Source organism: Lepeophtheirus salmonis, chromosome 6, assembly GCF_016086655.4.
Source record: "Lepeophtheirus salmonis chromosome 6, UVic_Lsal_1.4, whole genome shotgun sequence".
Lineage (NCBI taxonomy): Eukaryota > Metazoa > Arthropoda > Copepoda > Siphonostomatoida > Caligidae > Lepeophtheirus > Lepeophtheirus salmonis.
The window spans coordinates 35,024,123-35,048,416 of NC_052136.2; the positions used below are offsets into that span (position 1 = coordinate 35,024,123).

The 24,294-nt window shown below is 31.9% G+C and overlaps 3 protein-coding genes across 5 annotated transcripts in view; 2 read left to right on the plus strand and 1 right to left on the minus strand.

Annotated features, from left to right (window-relative positions):
• The first annotated feature begins 101 nt into the window (after positions 1-101).
• LOC121120904 (uncharacterized) lies at positions 102-6,334 on the plus strand. 3 transcript variants are annotated; one of them, XM_071889263.1, is made up of 6 exons: positions 102-391; positions 444-544; positions 737-857; positions 914-1,286; positions 1,347-1,477; positions 4,544-6,334. In XM_071889263.1, exons 4-6 carry the CDS (start codon positions 1,186-1,188, stop codon positions 5,005-5,007), a joined length of 696 nt encoding a protein of 231 aa, XP_071745364.1. In that variant the 5' UTR covers positions 102-391; positions 444-544; positions 737-857; positions 914-1,185; the 3' UTR covers positions 5,008-6,334. The 3 variants fall into 3 exon arrangements, with proteins under 3 accessions (XP_071745364.1, XP_040571730.2, XP_071745365.1); XM_071889264.1 differs by having other exon boundaries at positions 213-350; XM_040715796.2 differs by lacking the exon at positions 444-544 and having other exon boundaries at positions 102-350.
• On the plus strand, positions 116-1,115 carry LOC139905701 (ankyrin repeat and SOCS box protein 16-like). The gene is made up of 3 exons (XM_071889349.1): positions 116-350; positions 737-857; positions 914-1,115. Exons 1-3 carry the CDS (start codon positions 116-118, stop codon positions 1,113-1,115), a joined length of 558 nt encoding a protein of 185 aa, XP_071745450.1.
• Positions 6,237-24,294, minus strand: part of LOC121120903 (uncharacterized) — a 63,099-nt gene continuing 45,041 nt past the window's right edge. The window contains exons 2-8 of the mRNA XM_040715795.2: positions 20,941-21,382; positions 17,732-18,127; positions 15,223-15,384; positions 14,973-15,148; positions 14,334-14,504; positions 8,431-8,670; positions 6,237-7,277 (exon numbers count right to left, since the gene is read on the minus strand). Of these exons, the coding sequence (XP_040571729.1) occupies positions 6,341-7,277; positions 8,431-8,670; positions 14,334-14,504; positions 14,973-15,148; positions 15,223-15,384; positions 17,732-18,127; positions 20,941-21,336 (2,478 nt within the window). The 5' untranslated portion in view covers positions 21,337-21,382 and the 3' untranslated portion in view covers positions 6,237-6,340. The remainder of the gene's footprint in view (positions 7,278-8,430; positions 8,671-14,333; positions 14,505-14,972; positions 15,149-15,222; positions 15,385-17,731; positions 18,128-20,940; positions 21,383-24,294) is intronic.

Genomic DNA, 24,294 nt, shown 5'->3' on the forward strand with positions numbered 1-24,294 from the left:
TAGCTCGATTTTATTTTTGCATATTATATTATATCAAATAATATTTAATATAATTAACAATATATATATCGTTTCAATATATTCATATTTTTTCCTTCTTTAGACAACATATTTCATGGAAGGGATTGAAGTGGAGCAGTTACCCTTGTCTCAGACTCGGAGTAAAGATTTAGCTAACTTAATCATTGACTTTGATGATGAATCCTGCCAGAATTATGATCTCCATTTATCAGCATATCAAGGCGAGCATGAACGTCTAAAATATCTTCTTCAAGATCAGGATATTAAGTCTCATATTAATGATAGGATCCGCCCTTACTTAAGCACTCCTTTGCGATTAGCTGCCACAGGTTTTTGCTTGACGTGTTTGTGTTCTATTCAATCTTACAATGTGTGTGCAAATAATTAATATCGACTTTTCAACTTTTATTTTTAAATTTTAGAAACGGTTTGAGACAAGGTTATTATTAACTTCCTTTATTACTATCATGAAAGTCCAAATATGTGACTGGACGATTCGTTTGACGCCTAACTTTTACGAGTGGTAATTTATCCTTATTGATAAGCTACATGGCATTTTATATCATGACTACTTCTTACATACAATTATATTCACTTTTTGCATTGAAGGAGATTGTGATGAAAGGCTAAAATAATAAATTATAGTTTTGAAAGTTTTGCTTCCTGCTTTTCCGAGCATTGCTCATTTTAATTTATCTTATATATTTTTGTTTAGCTGGGCATTTAGATTCATTAAGGGTTCTCATTGAAAATGGAGCATCCCTAGAGGCGGTTGATGTCAAATCACAGACTGCACTCTTCACAGCATTAGTCAATCGTCATTGGGACTGCGTTGAGTACGAAATATCCCATTTTTGTGGCTTTATAATGAAATGATTTCCCCCACTTTTAGGTATCTATTATCTGTAGGAGCTAATCCGAATGGAAACGACCAAAATCTATGTACTCCTTTATCAGTGATGGCGCAAAGAGGTTACTACGAAGGTATTAAACTTCTTTGTACTTGGGGTGCTGATACAGAGGATTTCTATAGACTTCTATCTGGACTTCCCCTCTCTCCCTCTAACAATTTGCACAACATATCATCATTTTAAAGAATTTTCTTTGCTACTTCTCTTTGGAGCTAAGCCAGATCTGGGTCCAAGCTATAGGTCCAGTCATCCTATGATTGTTGATAATTGTAATAATAGTTTATCGGGAACAGTTATGATGTATAGACAAATTATTGAGAGATGCTCCGTTCCCCACACAATAATCAAGCATAAGTAATCTGATTTTGGCTTTTTATACCTTAATTATGATGGAACGATATTGTGTTTTTTTAGGTGTCCTCCTGAGTTTGTTTATTTATACTACGAATTTGGAGGAAACTTGTGCATAAAGGATTCAAAGGGATTAATGGCCACTGAAATATCGGATCAAGCCCCCGGATTAGAAATCATGAAAATTTTGCAAGGTATACTAATAAATTATGCCAGTTGAAAAAAAATTGGACAATTAAAATAATTTGAAATAATTGTTCTATACTAAATTTGGTCCTGATCAATCTGTATACTTTTTCCTTGAAATTTGATAACGCATATGATTTTTTTTTCTACAGAACAATTTCATTTTGGAAAAATTTAAGTAGTTTTAGTTTTTGCGGTATTTTACATTTATATGGAACTTGACAAAAACCAGCCTTTTTGTATTAGTTTTTTTGAAAAAAAGAATACTTGTCAATCTTTGAATACGAACAAATAACTTAATAACTTTAATTTGGGTAATTTTTTTCGTTCACAATTTTTTAGCATATATTTTCCACAAAAAACATACTACCCCACAATTAAATTTGATGAAACTAACTCAGTTTGATAGTACATTCTATGTAATACGTTTAAGTATTTAATTTCGTAATCTATGACTAAACATAATCAATGAGTTCTAATACTATCTGGAGTACTATCTATACTATCACAAGCTCCAATTACGCAACCTGATGTGGTGAAAAACATCACCTTTTTTTTTTGAGAAATTCTACTTGGTAAACTCATATGAGCTTTGCACAATTATAAGGCGCTATAAATTATTTAGGATGATTAGTAATGGATAAGGTTATATTGCATGCAAGAAGCATCTTTGTGAGATCAAAGTTAAAGTCTGACTTGATGTATTCATCGTTAACTTGATTTTATAGATGAATATCCATACTATTAATATGAGATGAGGATAATGAGTGGCGTGTAATTCTAGACAGGGGACTAAATGCACATTTATATCGACAAATCCAACATGCCATCTGTTTCTCATCCGGTGAGTATTTTCCAAATTCCTGGGCCTCCATTTTCAGAAATCGTGACAGAAGGCGATGTTATTATAGGCATTTTATTCAGTTCTCTATCGACTATCAACATCTAATATTTGTCGTAGCTGTAATTTTATGTTAACATAACGTGGTATATAAAGAAACTCTTCCATTTTGGTGTAATATTTGACATCCTAAAATTATGTTTCTCAGCAAACTGAATGAATGAATTATTAAATTAATCATTTAAACTGATAAATTTGTTCGTAAAAAATTAATACCAACTTCAAGTCGTGTTTTACAAAATCATTATGAAGTAGGTTTCATTCAAATAATTAATTAATATGAAATATTATTCTTCGATTAATCTTTCAATACTAATGGGAATAATTCATGAGGTCAGTATAGCCGAGTGTATTTGCACTATTAGTCAAATGGATTTGGAGTTGCATAATTATAATGTTTGGATTCAGAACCAAGATCATAAAATATTATTCCAAACTATAAATTAAGAATAATTGATTCTTATTTGTGGGTAATTTTAATCCAAAAAAATTATGTTGATTTATTATTTTAGAGACTGAGAATTTATATCTAATTTCTAGAGGATGATTCGAATTAGAGATCACGGCTCCAAATCTGTAGCTATTTTAAAATTTGTGACTCCAAATTATAGGTAAATCTAAGGAAACTAGAAGTTACCTTGGATATAAATATTTGCTGTGTTACAAAGGACTATGTGAGTAAATACATGTGACTGCTGACTCCCAGCACACACATCAGTGATAATGATTACTACTTCATAGGAATTCGATGTACCTAGTTACATTATTTTTATCCTTTTAAGCACAGGAATGGGGATGTTGGAAATCGATACAGTCTACCTGATATTTACAGTTGGTTCAATTTCGGGACCAAATCCAAGACATTTTGTTTATGCCAATAAATTAATTAGGGGAGAGTTGGGATACATATTACAAAAAATCAACTTTTTTTAACTGTCATAAGTTTCACAATTTAAAAAAATAATTAAACGCCCAGGCAGCATGACATAGATAGTACATAAGACAAAAAATTCCAAAGTATTTTTGATGTAGTGCAATAATTAATAGCCATTTATTGGTGTTTTTGAAACTAACTAAAAGTAAGATACTTGATACACCAGGAGGAGACATGATACAACAGGAGGAAACATGTACCATTTCTTATATTCAAGCATTTATTTTACTTTTTATTACAGTTTGTCAGCATAAAGTAAATACTTGTAATTACATATATAAGATAAACAAATAAAAAATTTACAGAAATAGACCATAGTTAATAATAAAATTAAAAAATATTTTTTTACTATCTACTGTGATTGATAATTAAAGTATAAGGATATGAATGATCAATACAGTCTGTATGAAGTTTTCTATCCCTCTCTGTTCGGAAACAAACAAATAAATACATTAGCACATTATCATCGTTATGAATTAATTACATTATTATTAAATGTTCAATGGAGGATCAAATATTTAATATTATTTGAATGAAACATACTATAATCTTGTACAGACCCGGTCTGAAGTTGACACTTTATTTTTGAATGACAAATTCATGAGTTTAAATAATTAATTCAATTATTCTTTGACGATTTACTTTAGAAATCTTTTAACAAATATCTACTTTGAGTTTGAGCTGTATATATTAAGTCCTTTTTTCCTTAAAATTATTTTTTTAAGGTTATAAATATTATCCCAAAATGAAAGAGTTGCTTAAAATACTAATTGATGTTGATTTAAAGTTACAACTACGAAAAATATTAGAGCCTTAGAATTTTCGAAGTTCATTTGAATTTACCAAGTAGAATTTATCATCAGGAGTGATGTTTTTACCACAACAGGTTAAGTGATTGGAACTTGTGCTCCTTCAGATAGTATTAGAACTCATTGACATAATTTATTCCTCAAGGAATGTTTTAGCATGACGATTACGAGTTGAAACAAAACGATTTTTTTAATGTTTTGTAAGCAAAAACAAATATTTTTTTACTTAACGAAATAAATACGTAGCTAAATGTGTGTTTAAGTGACATGTTTATAATTTCTGAAAGTGAAGATTTATGAACCGAAAACTGAAATAGACCCGTTTGACCACATCCTACACTAGGAAAACTTATTGAATGGTCTCATAAAAATAATTATCTTTTGAATGTTATTAATTTTCTTACATTGATTATCATTAATATTATTATAGAAACACCTCTGTCCTTACAATCAATATGTCGCCTCACAATCTGCCGCTCTCTGATGCACGACTTGGAAAAAATAAAGAGCCTACCATTGAATTCTAAGCTTATACATTTCCTCCTCTATATGGAGATTGCAAATTCAATCAATCAAATACCCAAATTCGAAAAATCTGATCAAACCGTTTTAAATATAAATCGTACTCTGAGTGAAATAGTTGCTGAAAAACCACAAAGGAAAAGAGGGAAGCCACAAAGCCGAGCTCTGCCCATTGATTGGGTTATTGAAGAGGAGCTACAACAACAGGATAAAGTCGTTGAAACACTTATTGTTGATGTTGATGGTGATAATAATAATAACAGAAGTAGTTTGGATAACAATCAAGGCAACATTCCTCCTCCACCCCCATTACCGCCTCCTCCTTCTAGACCTCATTTCATACAATTGTCTTCTAATAGGGTTGCACTTTAAAAGTGTGTAGGCATACTCTCATATGTCCTCTTTATATATTTATAATCAGATAACAAGTTTACTAATTATTTTTCTCTCTTTTTTTGTTTACTTAATATTATTTGCTTCTTGCAAGCAATGCAATATGTGAATAACGTATGTCACTACGCTAAATTTATTGAATATCGCAACCTTTCCTCCTCCAAAAAGAAAAACGAAAAATCAGGTCCCATATCTATTGATAGCTACTAGTGCTAGGATTTGGTCTGAAAATCCTGGACTGATCTGAAGCCGTTATGATCTTTAGTAAACCATACTAATTTGGTTCTTATAGAAATTTGGTATAGACCAGTCTAAGAAATCTAGATCGGTTACAAAGAAAAATTTGGCCTGGATTGGTCTTATTAAAAATTTGTTCCTCACCGATTCTATAAATGAGTTGTTGATGACGTCATGTGTGTATTAGAACTGTGAACATCGGCACAATAACGTTTTATGAAATAAATGTGTTGTATAAATCTTATATGAGCAACTCATAAATGATACTCGAGAAAATCAGTTCATTGATTGAGACCGAAAAAATCGTTCTATGATTAAAAAGGAATTAAATTTTGGTCTATGGTCTGAGATGGCAGTCTTCACTAAAATATTGGTCTACATAAATAACTTAAGACTTAACCGGGAAAAAATCAGTCTTGGACCGAGTCTCAACATTATAGTAGCTACCTATTCAATTCAATGTTAGTCTCACGCCAATTGCGTGAGACTTGAGAGGCCTGAATTATTATTCAATAATTATTGGGAATCATTCACTGCTCTTTACATGAGCTAATTCGAATGATTTAACCAATGAATGCTCAGAACATCAAAGATCAGATTAAAATAAGTAGATCATTTGACAGCTGACAAAAACGTACAGTGTTTGTGTTATTGAGTTAACTCACTAGCACAAAAATATAAACTGTATTTTGTTATAATTAACAAAGTTTCTACTTATTTCCCCCTTAATCAGTGTTCTATACGTTAATTGGTTGAATTACAATTAAGCCTTAATGCTAAGCTGTGTACAATTCTAAACAGTTGTAGAAGAATAATAATTTTATTGTTCGCAAGAATGGACTAAGTGCCAATTGATTTTTGGCTTTCCCCCCTTCTTTTTTCGAAGAAAATTTGCGAGATACAATAGAGGTGACCCCGTGATGTATGTATTTACTTTTGCACTTTTGGTCATCCCGAATCAAAATTAGTAGTTACCTGAATATAATGTAATTTATTATCAAATTAATTGTAATTAATAACGTGATTATATAATAAAATAAAATGACTAGAATAAATTAATATAACAAAATATCCGTTAGAATATTTCTTCATCATCATCTGAGGACACCCCTTTTCTAGAGATAATCCTAGCAAGGGAATCCACCTCTGGGACTTCGGTTTCATCTTCAGACACGACCTCATACCATGCCTTCTTCTTCTTTTGCTTGATAGTGTCCTCATTATCCAATTTATCGGGAAGAATGTGCTCCTCAGGGGGTGCAGGAGTAAATACTACTGAGGGGGAGCCCTTGGGTCGAGGGGACTTTTTCTTTTTCGTCAGACTATTAATGGAGGAGCGATTACTGCTCCCTGCACTACTATTGGTTTCTTCAATTCTATCACTCAAGTATTCCACATTTGTTGGTGATGCGAGGCTTGATGCAGATATCCCCATCTCCAATAGTTTTTTAGTAGGACTCAAATCCTTTTGTGAATACTTTCCTCCTCGGAAGGAAGTAGTTCCTGCCTGTTTTCGTCCATTTACGAGTCGTCCCCAGGATATATTCATTTCCATCATAGACTTTTTAAACTCTTCCTCCTCTGATGATGTCGGCTCAATAACTTCAATAACGGCAGCAGACTCTGATGAAAGCGCACATTCCTTCAATTTTTGCCTAAGTTCTTCTCTACTTCTTCGCTTCCTACGTTTATTATCATCAAAGGATATTTTGTTTCCATGGGAAGATAATCTGAGAGTTCCTCCTTTGGGCGGACTTCCAATTTTGCTATACATCTCATTACTTAATGAACTATAAACACTTTCTTCCATGGACCCATTCAAAGAAGTAGGCGGCGTTGGGAGTTTTTTTCTCTGCCGAACCCCGGGCTTACTCTCATCTGGACTCAAATAGTCGACGATTCCATCATCTTCATAGTCATAATCATCTTCAGACTCGATTAATTTACGATGTTCTTTAATTTTAAGGGAAGTAAAAGTATTGTTCGATGAGCGGATTTCTTCCAATCGATCCCTTTAATAGAATATAAATATAATATATTAATAGTTGGAATTTTTTAAATTCTAAGCACTTTCGATATTTAAAAAAAGAGAAACAGAAAATGGAGATGGTAACCATGACAATTTATATAATATTTTAGAGGATTAGCTGTGATGAAGTTTCATTATATTTGCTGCCAACAGATATGAGAGGAAATAAATAATCTCAAATCTCACGACAAGGAACGAGATACATTCATAGAGACAAGGTATATCAGAGACACTGCTTTTATGAAAAAAAAAGATTGAAAAGTACTTTCTATTTTGTAACGTAATAAGTATAAACTTTAAATGCTTAAGAGAGGACTACATAAAGATATAGACCGCCATTGTAGTCTCAGTACAGGGATGAGAATGAATTAAATTTATCTTCTTTACATCAAGTAAATGATGACGGATATACCTTGTCTAAAAGTACTTGGCAAGAGCATACCTATGTAGGCAGGAATTACTTCATTGTCAATCCTGAATTATACTCTTAGAAGAGCCGGTTTTAACGTGAACGGGACCTGGGAGAAAGATAAATGTGTGGGGTCTTTCCTCTTTTAAAACTTTATTAATTTTTTCATAAAGAAATAATTTTGCTTATTTTCTTACGCTATATAACGATATTATTTTTAATAAAATCGTATTTATATTTTATAGAAAAACATTTTTTTTAAATTTTCTTATAGTCGTTTTTTAAAATAGCCCTGCTCTCAATTGGGGGCTTAGATCCAAGAATTATCATCACCGTAATGTAATTACACCACTCACTATATAGTCGTATTTAAAAAAATACATCTCCAACGTGGAGCCCCCAATCGAGAGCAGGGCTTGGAAGAAGTGCCCCTAAAACCTGCTCTGACTTTCAGTGCATGAAGGACTTACAAGTTATAACTTTCCAATAAATTATCAGTGTTTCTCTCCTTCATTCATTAGCACATATATTCGTGGTTAAACTTTATCATTGGATGTTCTCTGCTTAAAAATCCAATATTAATGACAACAGCTTTGAAAAAAAAAAAAATAATAATAACTAATGTTCAGATTGCCAACTACAAAAAAAAATCCAACACGCGATAAAAATGCTTAGAATTTACAAATCCATATATTGAAAGCCATATCAAACACTGAATGACTCTTACCTTAAATGCCTTTGTGGATAGCGATTGTCCTGTGAAGAAGTTGAAGAGGTTGTGGAGGACGTTGAAGAGGTCTTTGTGCAGGCGGACTCTGAACTTTTATTGATTTTACTCCAACCCTCCTCTGCCTTGAGGATTTTGTGCTCAAAATCAGCTGAATTATTTGCAGAGAACCAAGTTCTTTGACTATGGCTCCATTTATCACGAATAGATCCAACGGACGTCTCTATTGTTTCGCTCAACCTACACGCAAAGAAGAGGGGAAAAACAAAAACACGATTCAATTCCTGACTTTGTTAACTCAAATACAACTTTTATATAACTGATTATGGTAGGTTATTTATACATTGATAATATACCTACTTGTAGATGTATTGTTATTCTAGATATACCGGCCGATTTTTTTTTCTTATTGCATTTATCAGAAAGGTCAAAGTAATAAAATCTTATTATTTCAATATAATTGAGAGATCTTTCTTAATTTTATTACCGTGATTAATTCCCTTTTTTCATAGAGAACCCCCATTCAACAACAACTAATATACATTATTATAACATAGTTCCATTGCATGGAATTGCAATTGAGTAAGAGAAAATTTTTGTGTAGGGAAGACCGGTACAGTTGTAACATTGTACGGTTGCAAAGGGACCCTTTGCTCTTAATGATCAACAAAGCTACATCAACAAAATATATATTACATTTCTATATAATAATTAGTTATAATAATATTGTCTAAATTGCAGTGAGTGTAAAACTTCGGCCTAAGAGAATATTATATAAATATAGTAACTTTGAGGAAAGGACATGTCCTCATACTGACAGCACACAGACATCCCTCCCAAAAGAAACAAAGAATATCCCGTTTTCGGGTACCCGGTGGTACCCGAAAACAACCCCAACATTCGGGGTACAATTGTGGGAGGTTCGAGGGGCTCTAAGTTTTTTATTCAAGTATTGGCGGTAAGTTATATCCCGTTTTGGGACCAGGCGGTACCCGAAAAAACTCCCAACATACGGGATAAAATGGGGAGGGGAGTTGTGAGGGGCTCTTTGTTTTTTTTTCTTCAAGTATCGGCAGTGGGTTGTATCCCGTTTTGGGATTTGGGGGTACGCGAAAACACCCCCAACATTCGGGGTACAAAATGACCATTCATAAAGTTTCCTCATAAATCTATACAAAATTGTTTTTGTACGAAGATGTTTTATACGAAGTTAGTTTTGACCGAATAGGAGACAACAAGACATCATCAAGGCAACGCTAGACCCCACACATGCAAAAATTGACTGTTTGAGCTTATTGCCAATAGGAAGAAGGCTTCTACCAGAAGGGCTTATGAAGTTGTATTTTCGTTGACAAGTTATCAAATAGAATGAGTCATACTTGGCTTAAATCTGATGATTGTAACCCTTCTTATTAAGCTTTAAAATAAAGTGAAAAGTACGAAATGTATTATTAATGTTAACTATATATCAACTAATATTTTTATACAATTCTAAACTGTATCTTGTCAGGTTTTGATTGGATAAAGGGAGCTCTAGTGGCCATTCATGTAAATCAAACAATCCTTCATGCAAACATACGTAGATATTTATTTTCTCTTAAAATTTGGATATTATTACAACTCAAACAAACTTCGAGTAATTGAGCAAAATACAAAAAGGGTTACAACTCTTCTCGGTCCCTCCTACATATTACGTAGGTCGGCAACTTCCTTCTTCTTTCTTTGCATGACTTTGATGGATTTTTAAAACATGTATATAAGTAAAATGTATCTACGAATATTTACTATGTTTAAATCCGATTATTGGGCATGTACATATATTATAATATAATCAAGGTCAGTTAGATCTGATATAATTTTTAAAATATGTTGATTCATACAATAAATCTATCTCTTTCTACATAGTTCTTTCTTTAACACTCGTAAATTACTCTTTTAGTATCATTATTAAATTATAATTAAAGTCCTGGAGGTTTAACTACGGAAAGTAATCCCTGTTCATGTTTTCTGTTGATTTTTGAGAGTCTTAACGGGGAAAATCTTTTAACGCCGTACATTTAACACCCCCTAACCTTTCTGTATCTCGTGACCTTTCTCTATCTCGTGACCTTTCTCTATCTCGTGACCTTTCCCCCCAAAAAAAGAAAGGGAAGAAAGGTCCAAAATCATTTAGTAGTAGTAAGCCAATTCTTCTTCTCAACTATGAAATTATTATTTTGTAATTATTGGGAATTGTTCAGATCTGCTTAACGATTTAAGCCAATTTGAATTCATCCAATCTACGCTCAAAACACTGATTACAAGGGTGTGCGTAGGTTGTTTTTTTTGGGGTAGGGGGGGGGGCTTAACTTTTTGAATTTTTTTTTCGTAAAGACTCAAAAGTCTGAAATTATTTACAGAAAATTAAATTTTTGGAAAAAAAATTAAAAATATTCAATTTTTTGAAAAGAAATTAAAAACATTCAATTTTTTGGAAAAAAATTAAATTTAAAATATTCAATTTTTTGAAAAAAAAATAATAAAATCAATAAATCAATCAATTCATATAAATTAATTTTTTTGGAAAAAAAATTGAAAAAATTAATTCACTAAATATTAAAGTTTTTGAAAAAAATTCTAATATTCAATTTTCTAGTAAAAAGCAAAAATTCCTTACACCGCCGTATTATCTGTTCATTGCATATGTCAATTTTTTTAATGTTCCTTAAGTAACTATTTACCCTAGGATCAAAGTTAATACTAAATGGCCAAATCAAGACCTTGGTATTCATTTTTGGTAGAAAACACTTTTTTCTTTCCTAGGAGGAAGGAAACACTCCGGTTGTCACGAATGACTATAATTAACTCAACGAGTTCTATGTACTCATAAAGATGAATTCTCTGCGAAGGAAATTAAAAAAAAAAAAAAAAAAATGTGACGTAGCTCAGTACAAAACACCTTCGAGGGAAACTATTTTTCTTGAATTCAAACTGCGTAGTATTGATATTCGGTTACCACTAGAGAAGGAAATGTAAATGAGTTTCAAGAACAATTCCTACGTCAGAGCGAGTAATCGTAATACTAAAACATTTACTTATACCTTATCCGTATAAATCCATCTCCCCGAATAAAAGAAACGTTAAAAAATAAGTGACGTCATATATATTTCTTGTATCTCAAAAGATACACATCTCACGATGATAAAAAGTTTTTCCATAGCTAACTAAATTTGGATAAAACCTGAACACGTGGTTGTAATTTGGTTTGAAACAAAGGAAAGATTGAGCGGGCAATAACTAACGAATGAGCCCCTGAATGGAAGTCGTTTGTATATTTTTACATCGACAAAATGATTATTAGAGACTGTGGGGGCATTAATATTCATGAAGCAGAGGTAAAATTATTGGACTGCCTGCAGACATACTACTGCAAAAACATTCTCCAGAAACAGGAAAAGTGTGAACGGGTCCAATACTTTTAATTTGTCAATTATATTGATGCATACAAGAAAGGTAGGCTAACAATTGTTTTTGTGAAAAATGATCTATAAACTAAAATAATGGATTATGTTCTGTTTAAAAAAAAAAATCATATTAACATATTTTTTTGTTCCTTGGGCAGAATATGCCGTTTCTAACATATGTAGTTCTTTCTTAAACACTCTTAAATTACTCTTTTGTGCCATTATTAAATTGTTAGTATTATACCACTCATAGTTATAAAGAATCTGTCTTTGTTGCATATAATCATAGATGAAAAATATATACAATGTTGAAGAGTTATAAAAATACACGTAACCAACGTTCTACAAAAGAATCGTGCACAAATGAAGAGAAAAAAAAATGTGTAAAAAGCATCAATTCCTTCGCTTCGTGACACTGTTTGTGAGTTGCTCTAATTTGGTATTTTTTGTAGGAGCCATTAAAATGCAAACAATTACAAACATATTCCATTATCTGCATATAAAAGTTAGGGTTCAGTATAAAAATCCTAGTCCGGTTGGAGACCCTTATGGTTTTTAGTGGGCCGAAATCATTTGGTCCTTAAAATAAGTTCGGTCTAACCCGGTGTCATTCGGACTGGAACAATTCTACAAAAGGAATTGGTGATGACGTCATATGTGCTTCAAAATTGGAATCACCCACGTACAATAATGTACTTTGCATTTAAATTTGTTACAAAAATCATATTTGCAAATTAACTTTTCAGCTATTTAAGCTAATTTTTATGTGTTGGCTCTTGTAAGCTTTAAAGCAGGGGTATTATATCAGATGTTTATATTAATTAATAGCAATCAAGTGTCTTTGTTTAGAATTTGTATAATTTCATACTCAGTCATTGATAAGTTGACATTGACAGTTGGCAACAATAGAAATACAGATGGTAAGCTACTATATATTTGTTTCAAATTTTCCCTTTCACTTTTGACAGTCGAGGCTGAGAGTGGATACAAAAACTAGTTCTATACAACTCTTAAATCAGGATTAATTCAATCCATAGATGTAAATCTATAAAAATCGGTCCGAAATTTGAAAACCATTACATTTTGTTCTACAAACTGAGACCATGCGGTCTGGATAAATATATCACTCCATATTGTTCTAGAAAATAATTTAAGAACAAACTAAAAAATAAAAAAAATCGTAACCGATATTCTTGGACCGAGTTTCAACCCTAACTAAATACTCAACTGATGACTCTCTAACTTCAATAGTGCCCCAAACATTTTGTGCCTAATTATTAATATTCATGAATAGGAAGTAAAAAATAAGATGATGAACTTTAACAAAAAAAAAAAGTATATATATATATTAACCCCCTCAAAAAGTGATTTCTTCATCAGAAGTTTAATGATAATAATGATTCTATTATTATTATGAAATGACCTCATAAAGATTAATATAATTCATCTCCCAATGTCCTTTTATAACTACAGTTAAACTTGAAAACAAAAAAGCCAGCGCTTAGTGTATGTGACCATTTAAACCAATTGTCCTATTTTGTTACAATTCTAAATTTTATAAAACTGGATATAACCGCTTAGTGTGGTAGCACTCTTAAAATATGAGGCTGTTATTCCAGGATTGACTATTCAACTCTAAAAAATGGCCCATAGTTGCTCAAAAATAAGAAAAGAAAAAAAAGTGCACATTGCATAAATAGTCTACTCCTTGAATAGACACAGGATCTATGCCGTATAGCGGCTATGAATTATTTGTTAATTTACCAAAGGGGTATGAGTGATGTTTACTTATTTTCTTTTGTAAACAAAGCAACAGAGAGTGGCGCCGTCATGTGGCAAAATAATACAACTTCATTAAAAATAATATTATTTAATAAACGTATGTTTCTCACATAGAGAGCCCAGTCAAAGTTCTTCTGAGCATGTACAATTTTTTAAGCTACAAACTCTCCACCCCCTTCTGGATAGTATATATTTTTTAGTTTGCTCAAGTCCTATTATCATAATATTTACGAATCTACCAATAGAAACTTTAGAGAAATGATTCTTCCTAGGCCTTTGATAGGGTTAATAAGGGATTAACTATTCTATTTGATAATTGTGTTCGAAGTTTATAAATATAGCAAATAAATAAATATATGTCTTTATAGAAAAAAAATATCAAATAATTTATTTGTCAACAAAAATATGATGTAATAATAAGTAATATTTGACACTATTTTTGTGTTTCATATTTTACTTCATACTTTTTACTTATTACCATAGTGTTACAAAGGTTATCAGTGACTCAAATAAGAGATTCATCATTAAAAATCCTTGAACCATCAAATGTTTAGTAATTTCCTTTTTTTAAATTGTATATGTCCCAAGAATAACAATTATGAATAAATGAGTAACCATTTTACGTGGATATGTGTTTACTGATTTTTATTGTTGTTTGAAAAAATATGTGGCACTTACTTCTTAGTATCGATGGTAGTGTTATTATTGTTAATATTCCTTTTCTCAGTATCCGAGAGCTGTGAGGTAATGTTTCGTTGTAGATCCTTCAAGGACTCCAAAATCCTTGAAAATTCCTTACAAATATCGTGTCGCTCTTTGATTAATTTTTTGGAGACATTCAAGACATCTCTATATTTTATAAATAAATAAATAATTAATTAATTCGCCTTTCAACAGTTTTTAAGTTATATATTAGTATTGGTATTTGGTTCGGTTTGAAATAATTATCATTTTTGTAGACCAAACTATGTAGTTTGTCCCTTTACGGAGAAGTTCAATCTTGACTGATTTTATAGATATGATGGAATTGTGAGTCTCTCCATAATGTAAACTTTAATACAAAGACGTCATTTAAAGCTTAAATTTTTGTATATTACGTGTTTAACACGTATAAAACTGAGAAGAAGTGTGGAAATTGCCTCATAGAGTGAGAACAACAAAAAATTGGCTCACGATTGGACAACTATTAAATTTTGTTCGACGGTCTAAGACAGTGGTTTTATGCTAAAATATTGATCCATATCTGTCAAAAAAAAATTTGAGGGCCAAACCAGGAATCTCAAGTCCCAAAACAATTTTACAACAGGTTTTACATACTTGAAATGCGTTTTGAGATCCCGAAGTTCAGTTGAAACGTTTTCTTCTTGTTGAGAGGATGTGAGATACTCCTTGGACACTCCAAGAGATGTTTCGTAGAGTAGTAAAAACTCTGCGGCATCCAACCCCTTTGGAGAAATCCTTGCAACATCTGCAGCCCTGAGTCCCAAATCATTCTAGAGAGAGAAAAGTCATTATACTCCAATTGTTTCAAACAAAACATTATTATAATTTTAAAGGATTCATTTACCTTTAAGTAGACATTAGCTCCATGATGGAGAAGCGTGGAGAGAGTGGAAACGTTTCCGTTCTTCGCAGCAACGTGAAGAGGGGAATTACCATTCTTATCCAATTGGTCCACATCTGCTTCATTACGGATCATCTCATCTGAGAGCCAGCTCACGAGTTCATTCTAAAGTAGTTTTAAAACAACTTAGTAAGTAGGTAATAATATCCATGTACATTTCTACATAAAATAACAATTATTATAGGATTGTTACTCATTTTTTGGTTCTTACTAGAGTTGTGGTTCGGTCTTAAAATGCTAGATCGTTCCAAGACCAATTTAATTATTGTAAGACTAAAGTAAAGTCCAAGTTTGGGCTCGACAAAACAATCGCTATTGATCACGTCGTTACCTTTACTGTAAAACTCAATCTTTCATAAGAACAGAAACAGGAAAAAATGGCCTGAGTCATTTAATTGCTAGCTAATTTGGGCCCAATTCTTCTTGACTATAGATTAATTATTGGTAATTGTTCAAAGCTTAAAAGAGCAAATTTGAATTTAACCTATCACCAACGTTCCATCAGCAGCTGATTACAAAATACACTATAAACTTTTGTACTAATGAAGTAATAATCTCGTGTGATCCGTCCCACATAAAAAATTAAGTTAAAAAAAAAAGATTGATAAAGTATAGATTCGGTTATCGTAGTTATTACTATTTTAGTAATTAATAGCTCAATTTCTACATCAATCAACAATTATCATAGTGTTGTTACTCAAAAATAGGTACTGATCACGTCGTTACTATTATTGTATAACTCAACCTTTCATAAAATAAGAAACAGAGGGAAAAGTCCACTTTTAATTGATAGCTAGCCAATTCTGGGCCAATTTTTACCAACTATAGAATTATTGTTTACTATTTATTGTGAATTGTTTAAAGCTTAAGAAGAGCTGATTTGAATTCAACCGATCCAGAACGTTCAGAACACGGATTAGCTGGCAACTAAATACCGGGTATATTTTTGTGAAAGTGAGTAGTAACACCCTGTGATTAGTTCCACTTAAAAAAAATGACAAAATATTGATAAAAATATAAAATAGTATAAACAAAATCGGTTTTTGACCGACTCTCAACACTATTTCTTACCATAAGTCTACGATGAAGAACAAAAAATCTTTTGAGGGATTTTCCCAAACTGCCCGAAATATTTTTTGCTTCATTTCGTCCACCCTTTTCTCTGTAAGGAATGTTACTACAAATCCTACTCATTGAAATCAAATATCTCTATTTCTCTCTCCTCGACAGACAGAAACGTCTTCACCACTTTCCATATCATTACTGAGTAACGTGGTTTCTTTCTTTTTGTATATACATATATGAAAAGTATATATTTTATATTGTATTTATTTCTAGTTTATGAAATTAGACGAAAATAACGCAAATAAATCCTATAATACTTTCTATGATTGAGAATCACGACGAACGACGATTCTCATTTTCCCACAGTCATTCAAAATTCACAATGTAATACATATTAATATTATGACTGTCTGTCTATATATGATTTATTACATTGGTCATCCAATTATCACATGTATGTACCTTGTACATAATATGCAGAGTTGTAAAAAATATGCTTTATATGCGAGTTAAATTTTGCATAGTTGGCAAAATGACCTGTTTTATTTGTGTTTTGTAAGAAATCTGTAATCATTTTTCAGCTTTACTCTTGAGACAAAATATTCAAAAGAAGGTTCTCATAATTTTTTTTATAAAGTTGAGTTTAAAGAAAGAAAAACAAAGTTGTTTGCAATATATATTATGAATAACAAGTAGCTAATAAAATGAGACAAAAGAACCAAACATCAATTGCAGACATGTTCATTCGCCTCAAAAAAGTTGCAACCCTAGTCTAAAGCTATAAGCCAAGTGTCAAAACGAAGAGCGCGTCCAGTCCAGTGTAAGGATTGGTCCTATCAGTCCTGTGGTATGGGTCATTAAGACCGTCGGCTCCTCGGACTGTCAGTTCTGGAACTGATTTAAAAAAGAATAAAAAAAGTTGAGTGACATCATCCAGGACCAAACTGTATAAATTTTATTACTGAACTGGACCAGACCGAGAATGAACTAGACGGGACTATAGTCTTTAGTCCTAAATAAAGAGACACCCACCACTAGCTTAGTGTACTTGAATATTTCTAGCTCTATAATTGACTATGCAACCTCTATGAATGTTACCTTTTAATTGAATTAAAACGTTGTATATGTCATAATGGAAAATGATTGACTGACGCCATATTACAAAAAGAAAAAGATTTAACGTAGACAATTAATCTACTCAAGCTAACTGGTGTCTTTCGCCACTCGAATTATAGTTTTGACACTGTGTGCGTGTGCTCATGAAAGATTTAGAATACCACTTAGGATTTGCTGTGGACTTATAAGTGTAAGCCTTGGTTGGACTCGAGGTACAGTATAACTATAAAAATACTAACTCTGGACTAATAATAATAAAAACATTCTTTACCTGACCGTATTTAGCAGCAGCATGGAGTAACGAGTGTTGTCCATGATTGGAGGAACCTCCATTTGGAGTTCCTCTACCAACCTCATCCCCTGCATTATTATTACCATTGGATGAAAGACCTCGACCGCCCAAAAGGATATTTGAAGCCGTGGACTGTCGAACTAACCATTCTACAATCTCAGAGCTTCCTAATTTGATAGCAAGTGTTGCTGGTGTAAGACCCCTTGAATTGACGTCAGAAAGGGAACCATTAAAATCTAAAGGTCCAAACTTCTGGGCAAGAAAAGGCAGGAGACGTACGTGACCATAGAGACAAGCACCATGTATTAAATTGTTTCCGGCATGATCTGTTATGTTACGAATGAGTGTGGACTCAAGACCTTGGAGAGAAGTCGTCTATCAAAAGAAAAATAATAATTAACTCGACAGTCTTCAAACTATGTGCTGCATCTGACCCAGCAAGAAAATTATTAATATGTTTTAGATGAAATTTCAATAGATCTGAGTAGTTTTAAATATATATCAATAAAACACATAGAGCTACAATTTTTCTTTGGGGGTATGACAACAAGATTTTAGTAAGGAGAATGAAGCATCCACGGGCTTGCTAAATGTATTTGCAAGGGGGGAGGGGGAATTATATAATTAGGACTTCATTCATTTTGGACTATTTTGACAATTTATAAATACCAAATTTAAAAAAAAATATTTTTTTGTTAAACTTTTGAGTGTTAAATTTTTTTCTCAAGAGACAAAATTTACCATTTTTTTGAAATTTTTGTATTGTGGTTCAATATAGGGAAATTCCACCAATTCCCTCCATGCCCCAATAGTGACGTCACTATATGGACTCTGTATTAAAATATTTTTAGCTTAATACTCTCACTAATTTTTTAATAGCCCCTTCACTTTTTCAGTCTTTGCCTTGGCGTAATAGCTAAGGATAGGATTTTTGTCGAATGCGAGGAGGAAGCAGGAGCGAGACAAATGGTATTACTGAATTAAAACCCTTGTTTACATTAACAGCCTGTTATATGATTTTGGTAGTAGAAAATTAATTACTGCTATAGAGAGGAGAAACCTTCAACATTAATAGTAGCATTGGGTATGGGAACATATTGAAAATTATATTTAAACAGATAGCTCATTATTTTATTATACAAAATTAAATAAATTACACAAAAAGTTGGGAAGTAATGAACAAAAAAGGAAAAAGATAATAATCCCAAGACTCTTATTTTTCTCTACATTTTGACCATTACTATTTTTATGTAGTAGTAAGTAAGTCAGCTCAGTTACAGTTATGAGTGTTCCTTTTAGGCATATACCTTTTACTCAAAATATGTTATGAAGGTTGGGTAATGAGTCTATGATTGTGAGAGAGTTTCAACGATACAACAAACAGAAGAATTTATTGGTTGAAGGAAGTAGAAATATAAAAACGAACATACACACATGGGTATATGAATGTGGCACCTTCGTATTTTAATGTGAGTTCGTTGACTAAAGGAACACTTTTTGCAAGTAAATTGAAGAGTTCATTTGAATAATACATATATGAATACTTGTGTTAGATGGATTCAAGTTATAACTATCAAGTTCGAGTTTTTTTAATTTTTTTTAATGTTCCTTTAATTCGTCAGATGGAGTAACACTGATTAAGTATAAGTACACATTATAGTATATCTAGGGTTGAGTAGTTTGTACTGAAAAAAAAACAACAACATTTTTTTAAATTATAAGAGGAAAAACGGTTGTAGCGTGCGCATTTATTTTGTTTCGTTCTTTATTAAATAAGAAGTAAGCATTATTGCCTTTCTTTGATATAAATTGTTTTAAAAAAAAGTATAACAAAGTTAACATACATTATTTTAAGTGTAATTACAATATTTCCATCACTAATGCTATTTTAAATGTAGAAGTTTCACCTCTTCATAGCAGTAATTCATATTATCCTCCCATAATCATATAACAGCCAGCTGATAATCAGGGGTCTCTCACCTTCTCCTTACTTCATAATAAAACTAATTAACTGCAAGTATTTTAATTACTAGATCTGAAAGAGGAATTGTCTTTAAAGTCCATATGCACTAAGTATATTTCCTTCTTTAGGAATGACCCGGTATCAAACCTATGTACATTGAATTCAAGAGAATGATTTCTTGTCTACTAAGCTACGCTCCGAGTAAAGGCATGATCAGGAAAATAAATATATTTTATTATTAAATTGATAAAACCTAATCTGCTCAACAATTAACCCGGTTTTACAGCGATGCAGATTTTCTTTTATTCGGATTTAAAAAGTTTCTTGTTCACACAAGTAAGAAATCTGCTTAATCAAAGTCGGTAAATAATGCTAAGACATATTACAGGAATCTTATTAATTTTTATTAAACAAGGAAAATGAGCACATTCGGAGTTTAAAAAGAAGTCCTCTGTTAAAAATATAAAATTTTGCTTACAAGTTGTACAAACAAAGTGTATAAGTTATTTAGGCATAAACGGCACGGTCAAATTCTTACACTTTAGATGAATTTTCAAAAAATATCTTTCTAGATGAAACAAAATACCGGCTTCGTGTAAATGCCCGTTAAAAACGGATACATATTTTGTGTTTCCCTTAGAAATTTTTTCCATTTTTTCCCCTTGGACTAATGAAAGAATCTCCCCCAAAAATGTGACAACGAAATTTTGAAGGAATTACTTAATAAAACAACTGTAGATGAGATTAATCTATAGATTAAGCAGTTTGAATATTTTGAGTTTTGATCATTCGAGTTAACAGTTTTTTTTGTTTAATTCCAAAAATTAATATATTCCTTTTCGTCTATGATTTATTGTAGTTTTTCAAAATTTCCGAAATTGTTGGCTTCAACAAAATTGAGTTTTTTTAGAGTTCGAGTAATACTCCAATCCATTACTAATACATCCCTACAATATGGTCGGGATCTCTTTACTTCATTCAATCTACATTATAATGTGTGCATAATCGTAGATACGTATATGATTTTTTTTTTTTTTTTGCATGTATCTATGCAATTGCTAAACATCTACCCTAATTTTGAGGGCTTTAACATTTTAATCATAGATATGCATAAAGTATTATAAAGATTTTTATTCTTTATTTTTGAGGAGGTGAACGAATTTGACAAAAAATTATATATAAAAAACGTTTTCCGCACATTGAAAACTCAATTAAGCAAACTTACCAAATTATCCAAATTTCCTTTCCTCACATAGTCAAAGATCTCCCGAATCCAATCTGGAGTGTGTCCAACACCATTTCTCATCCCTCCCTTACTCGAAGTCTCTTTTATAATATTCCTTGATGGTCCTTCCTCTCGCTTCTTTTTTGGTGATTGTAGGTGATTTTTTCCATTTATAAAATTACCTGAAGCGGAAGAAGTAACAGAGGAAATGGGCGAGAGATCGGATTTGGAGGAAATGTTATTCGAACTGGAGGATGAGGAGGATACGATGGGTGTGGAGGTGGTCGTCTTTTTGTGGACGGGCGGTGAGAGTTGTGCTAAGGTGAGGGTTTCATTTTGTGCCAATTCTGAGATGGTGTCTATGATGGACAGGGTTTTGACGCCGATTTTCTGCATTTTAACAACACTCTGTTAAGGTACTCCTATATCTCATTCCCACTGTCTGAAAAGGAAACAAATACGTTTAATCATTTAAGGCAACGACAAAAGGATGATTAATTATAGAATACGAATCATAAACGAAAAGGAATGAAACTGTAAAATGCCAAGTAAGGTCAGTGAGGGAAGGCTCAAAATACAAATTTCAAGCATATCTTTTAAAGTAATATCCATTTACATCAGTCTTCCCTAACAGATGGAAAATTAGCAAAAATAGGCTATGTATGAAGTATATTGCATTTACAAGGGATGCAGTGGCCCAAAATATTGTACAAACCTTCTGGCCAGTCCAAAGTCTTAAGGACGCCCCTAAATCGAACGCAAAAGCCAACCAATAGACCAATCTTTACTAAATGACGTCATTATATATATATATATATCAGCCAGTGACATCATTTACCATTATTCAATCAATTTTTATAATAATAATATATAATTGTAGAATGAATAAAGATTTAATGAACGAATTTAATTGGTAAACAGAGGTACTTAAATATAATATTTGTGAAAACGATCCCTTCTGGAAGACACTCAAATTTGGGACGGTTGAACCGATACCAAGGATTTTAAGTCCTTTAATTTAGAGCCTATAAAACTCAAGTATTTCCACATTATGTCCAACAGATACAGAGATAAATAAACTAGCTTACCCGGGCGCTCTAAATCCATTCTTGGTCGCAACCCAATGGTAAGTATGCCATTTTATGAAGAAAAAACTATGTTTATAAATTTAAAAAAATAAAGCACGAGATAAGCGCACGTAATTCAAAATTAGAAATACATATATAATTAAATATTTTTTTAAATTTTAAAATCATTAGATGTAAAAGTTATACAGTTATTGAAGCTGACAGATTGTTCGTTGATCGCTGAATAAAATACTACATATTTGCTTGGTTTGAAGAACGATTTGAATGAGTTGAGGTATTATTATGACGATAGGGAAATAAGTGGGTTTAATGGAGACCTAGTTGAATATTATTGTGCCCCATGCTGAAGGAAATTTAGATCAGGTCTATCTCACTTTTTTGGTAGAACTGAACTCGTTTCAACTTTAATATTAAAAAAAAGTATTGAGAATAATTAAGATTTGTTCTAAGATCCCCCAATTGAGATTATCCTCTCCATAAACAATTAGGTAACCCCCCCCGATCAGGATCAATGTTTTTTGACACCTCTTTCTTAAAGCTCTTAAGTAAAGAGGCAAACAATTCTTCTTTCTGTCTTGTCCTGAGGGGAAATGTGAAGCTAGCATATGTCCTTTTGCTCTTCAGATATTTTCCCATCCTCACTAGGCTAGTCCCGTATCCTGACCTATATCCAAGCTGAATGACATCACAAGGGATCGATTTTATCTTTTTTAAGGATCAACAAATGAGGGGATAAACTGGACTACAGGCCTAGGTAGGAACGACACAACACAAGTATCGTTTCGGGGGTTACCCTCCCGTAGTTTTGACACTCCAGGGCGTCAGAACTATTTTATGGGATAATGTGTAGATTATCAGAATTGTTTTTTATGGAAAATAAATTTTGAATCCTCGTATTCTGTTTTAGAAAATACAATATGGGGTCCATTTTATGTTAATTTTTTATGTCCATTCTTTCAGTTAAGACATTTACCCTGTCACTCAAGGGAGGTTCATAAAACGGGCTGTAGGGGATGAAAAGGGTGCGGCACTGGATAGGAAAAATGATTAATAATCATTTGATTGGGCGGTAATGACGTTATACATAACATACATCAATGTCGAACGGCGATGTATTAATAAATAGTGGCCATTTTGTAATAGGAGATTTCAAGGACTATGTATAAGTCAACACACCTATGTATATAGATAAGTTCAATGAGTTTTCCCCCGTAGAAAAAGAATCATGCCAAATAATAATATGTTAATAATAGTACTTAGGTTGGTATGATTGTTCAACCTTCTTTTCCTCAGCACGTTCAATAAGAAGTCTAATTATAATTTATTTACTTTTTTTTTGTATCATACATATTTGAAGGATTTACCCAAAAAAATTATCGTGATAATTATATATTCATCACCTTCCTACACTCTATAATTACTATTGTTTTAATAAATGCTTAATAAACCAGAAAAATATGTTTATATATATCCATTATACATAAGGCAACTTAATTTGTTATTTTATTTCTTTAAGGACTCAAGGTAATTAATATAACTGTTATTATCATAATCCTATATTTTTGAGCATGGAGCAACAAAGGTATTTTGAATTAATAAATTATGTATAGTTGTTTAAAAATATGACCTTAGACGATCGCAAGACTTTTTGTAGTTACAACTTGAATAGGGTTTTATTTTTATTTTAAAAAGCTGTTACCAGTATTCTTTGATTCTGAGCACAGAGAATTGAGTATTGAGTTATAAGTCTTTGTTACACTCGGAGTAGAATTGATGATTGGCAACGGAGTAATATCTACCAATGTTCTTATTAGACTATGGTGGAGTGCACCAGAATGTATGGGATCATTGGCCCCATTCATATGCATAATTTTTAGAGTTATTACAATAAAAAAATCATCTTGTCTGACGAGAAAGAAAATCTATTTCATTTATTTTTTTGAATGTTATTTGTTCAAATTTAGTCTGTTCCTAAAAATTGAAACTTTAAAATGTAAAAAAAAGAGTTTTTTGTCACTTATAAAAAAAATTATTTTTCAAATTTGGGATTTATAAAAAAATTCTGTCAAAATAGTTAAAAGTTCCAGACAACTCAGTCCCCCTCTGAAAAATAATCCTGTTGAGGCCTCTGATGTCGTCAAAATTATATACAATTTGGCCCTTCACTCGAAAATACATTCTGACGCTGGTGATACGAAGTGGAAATTGTATTTATTTCCTTCCTTATACAGCTGATTACAGCTAATGTAATAACCCTTCATGGAAG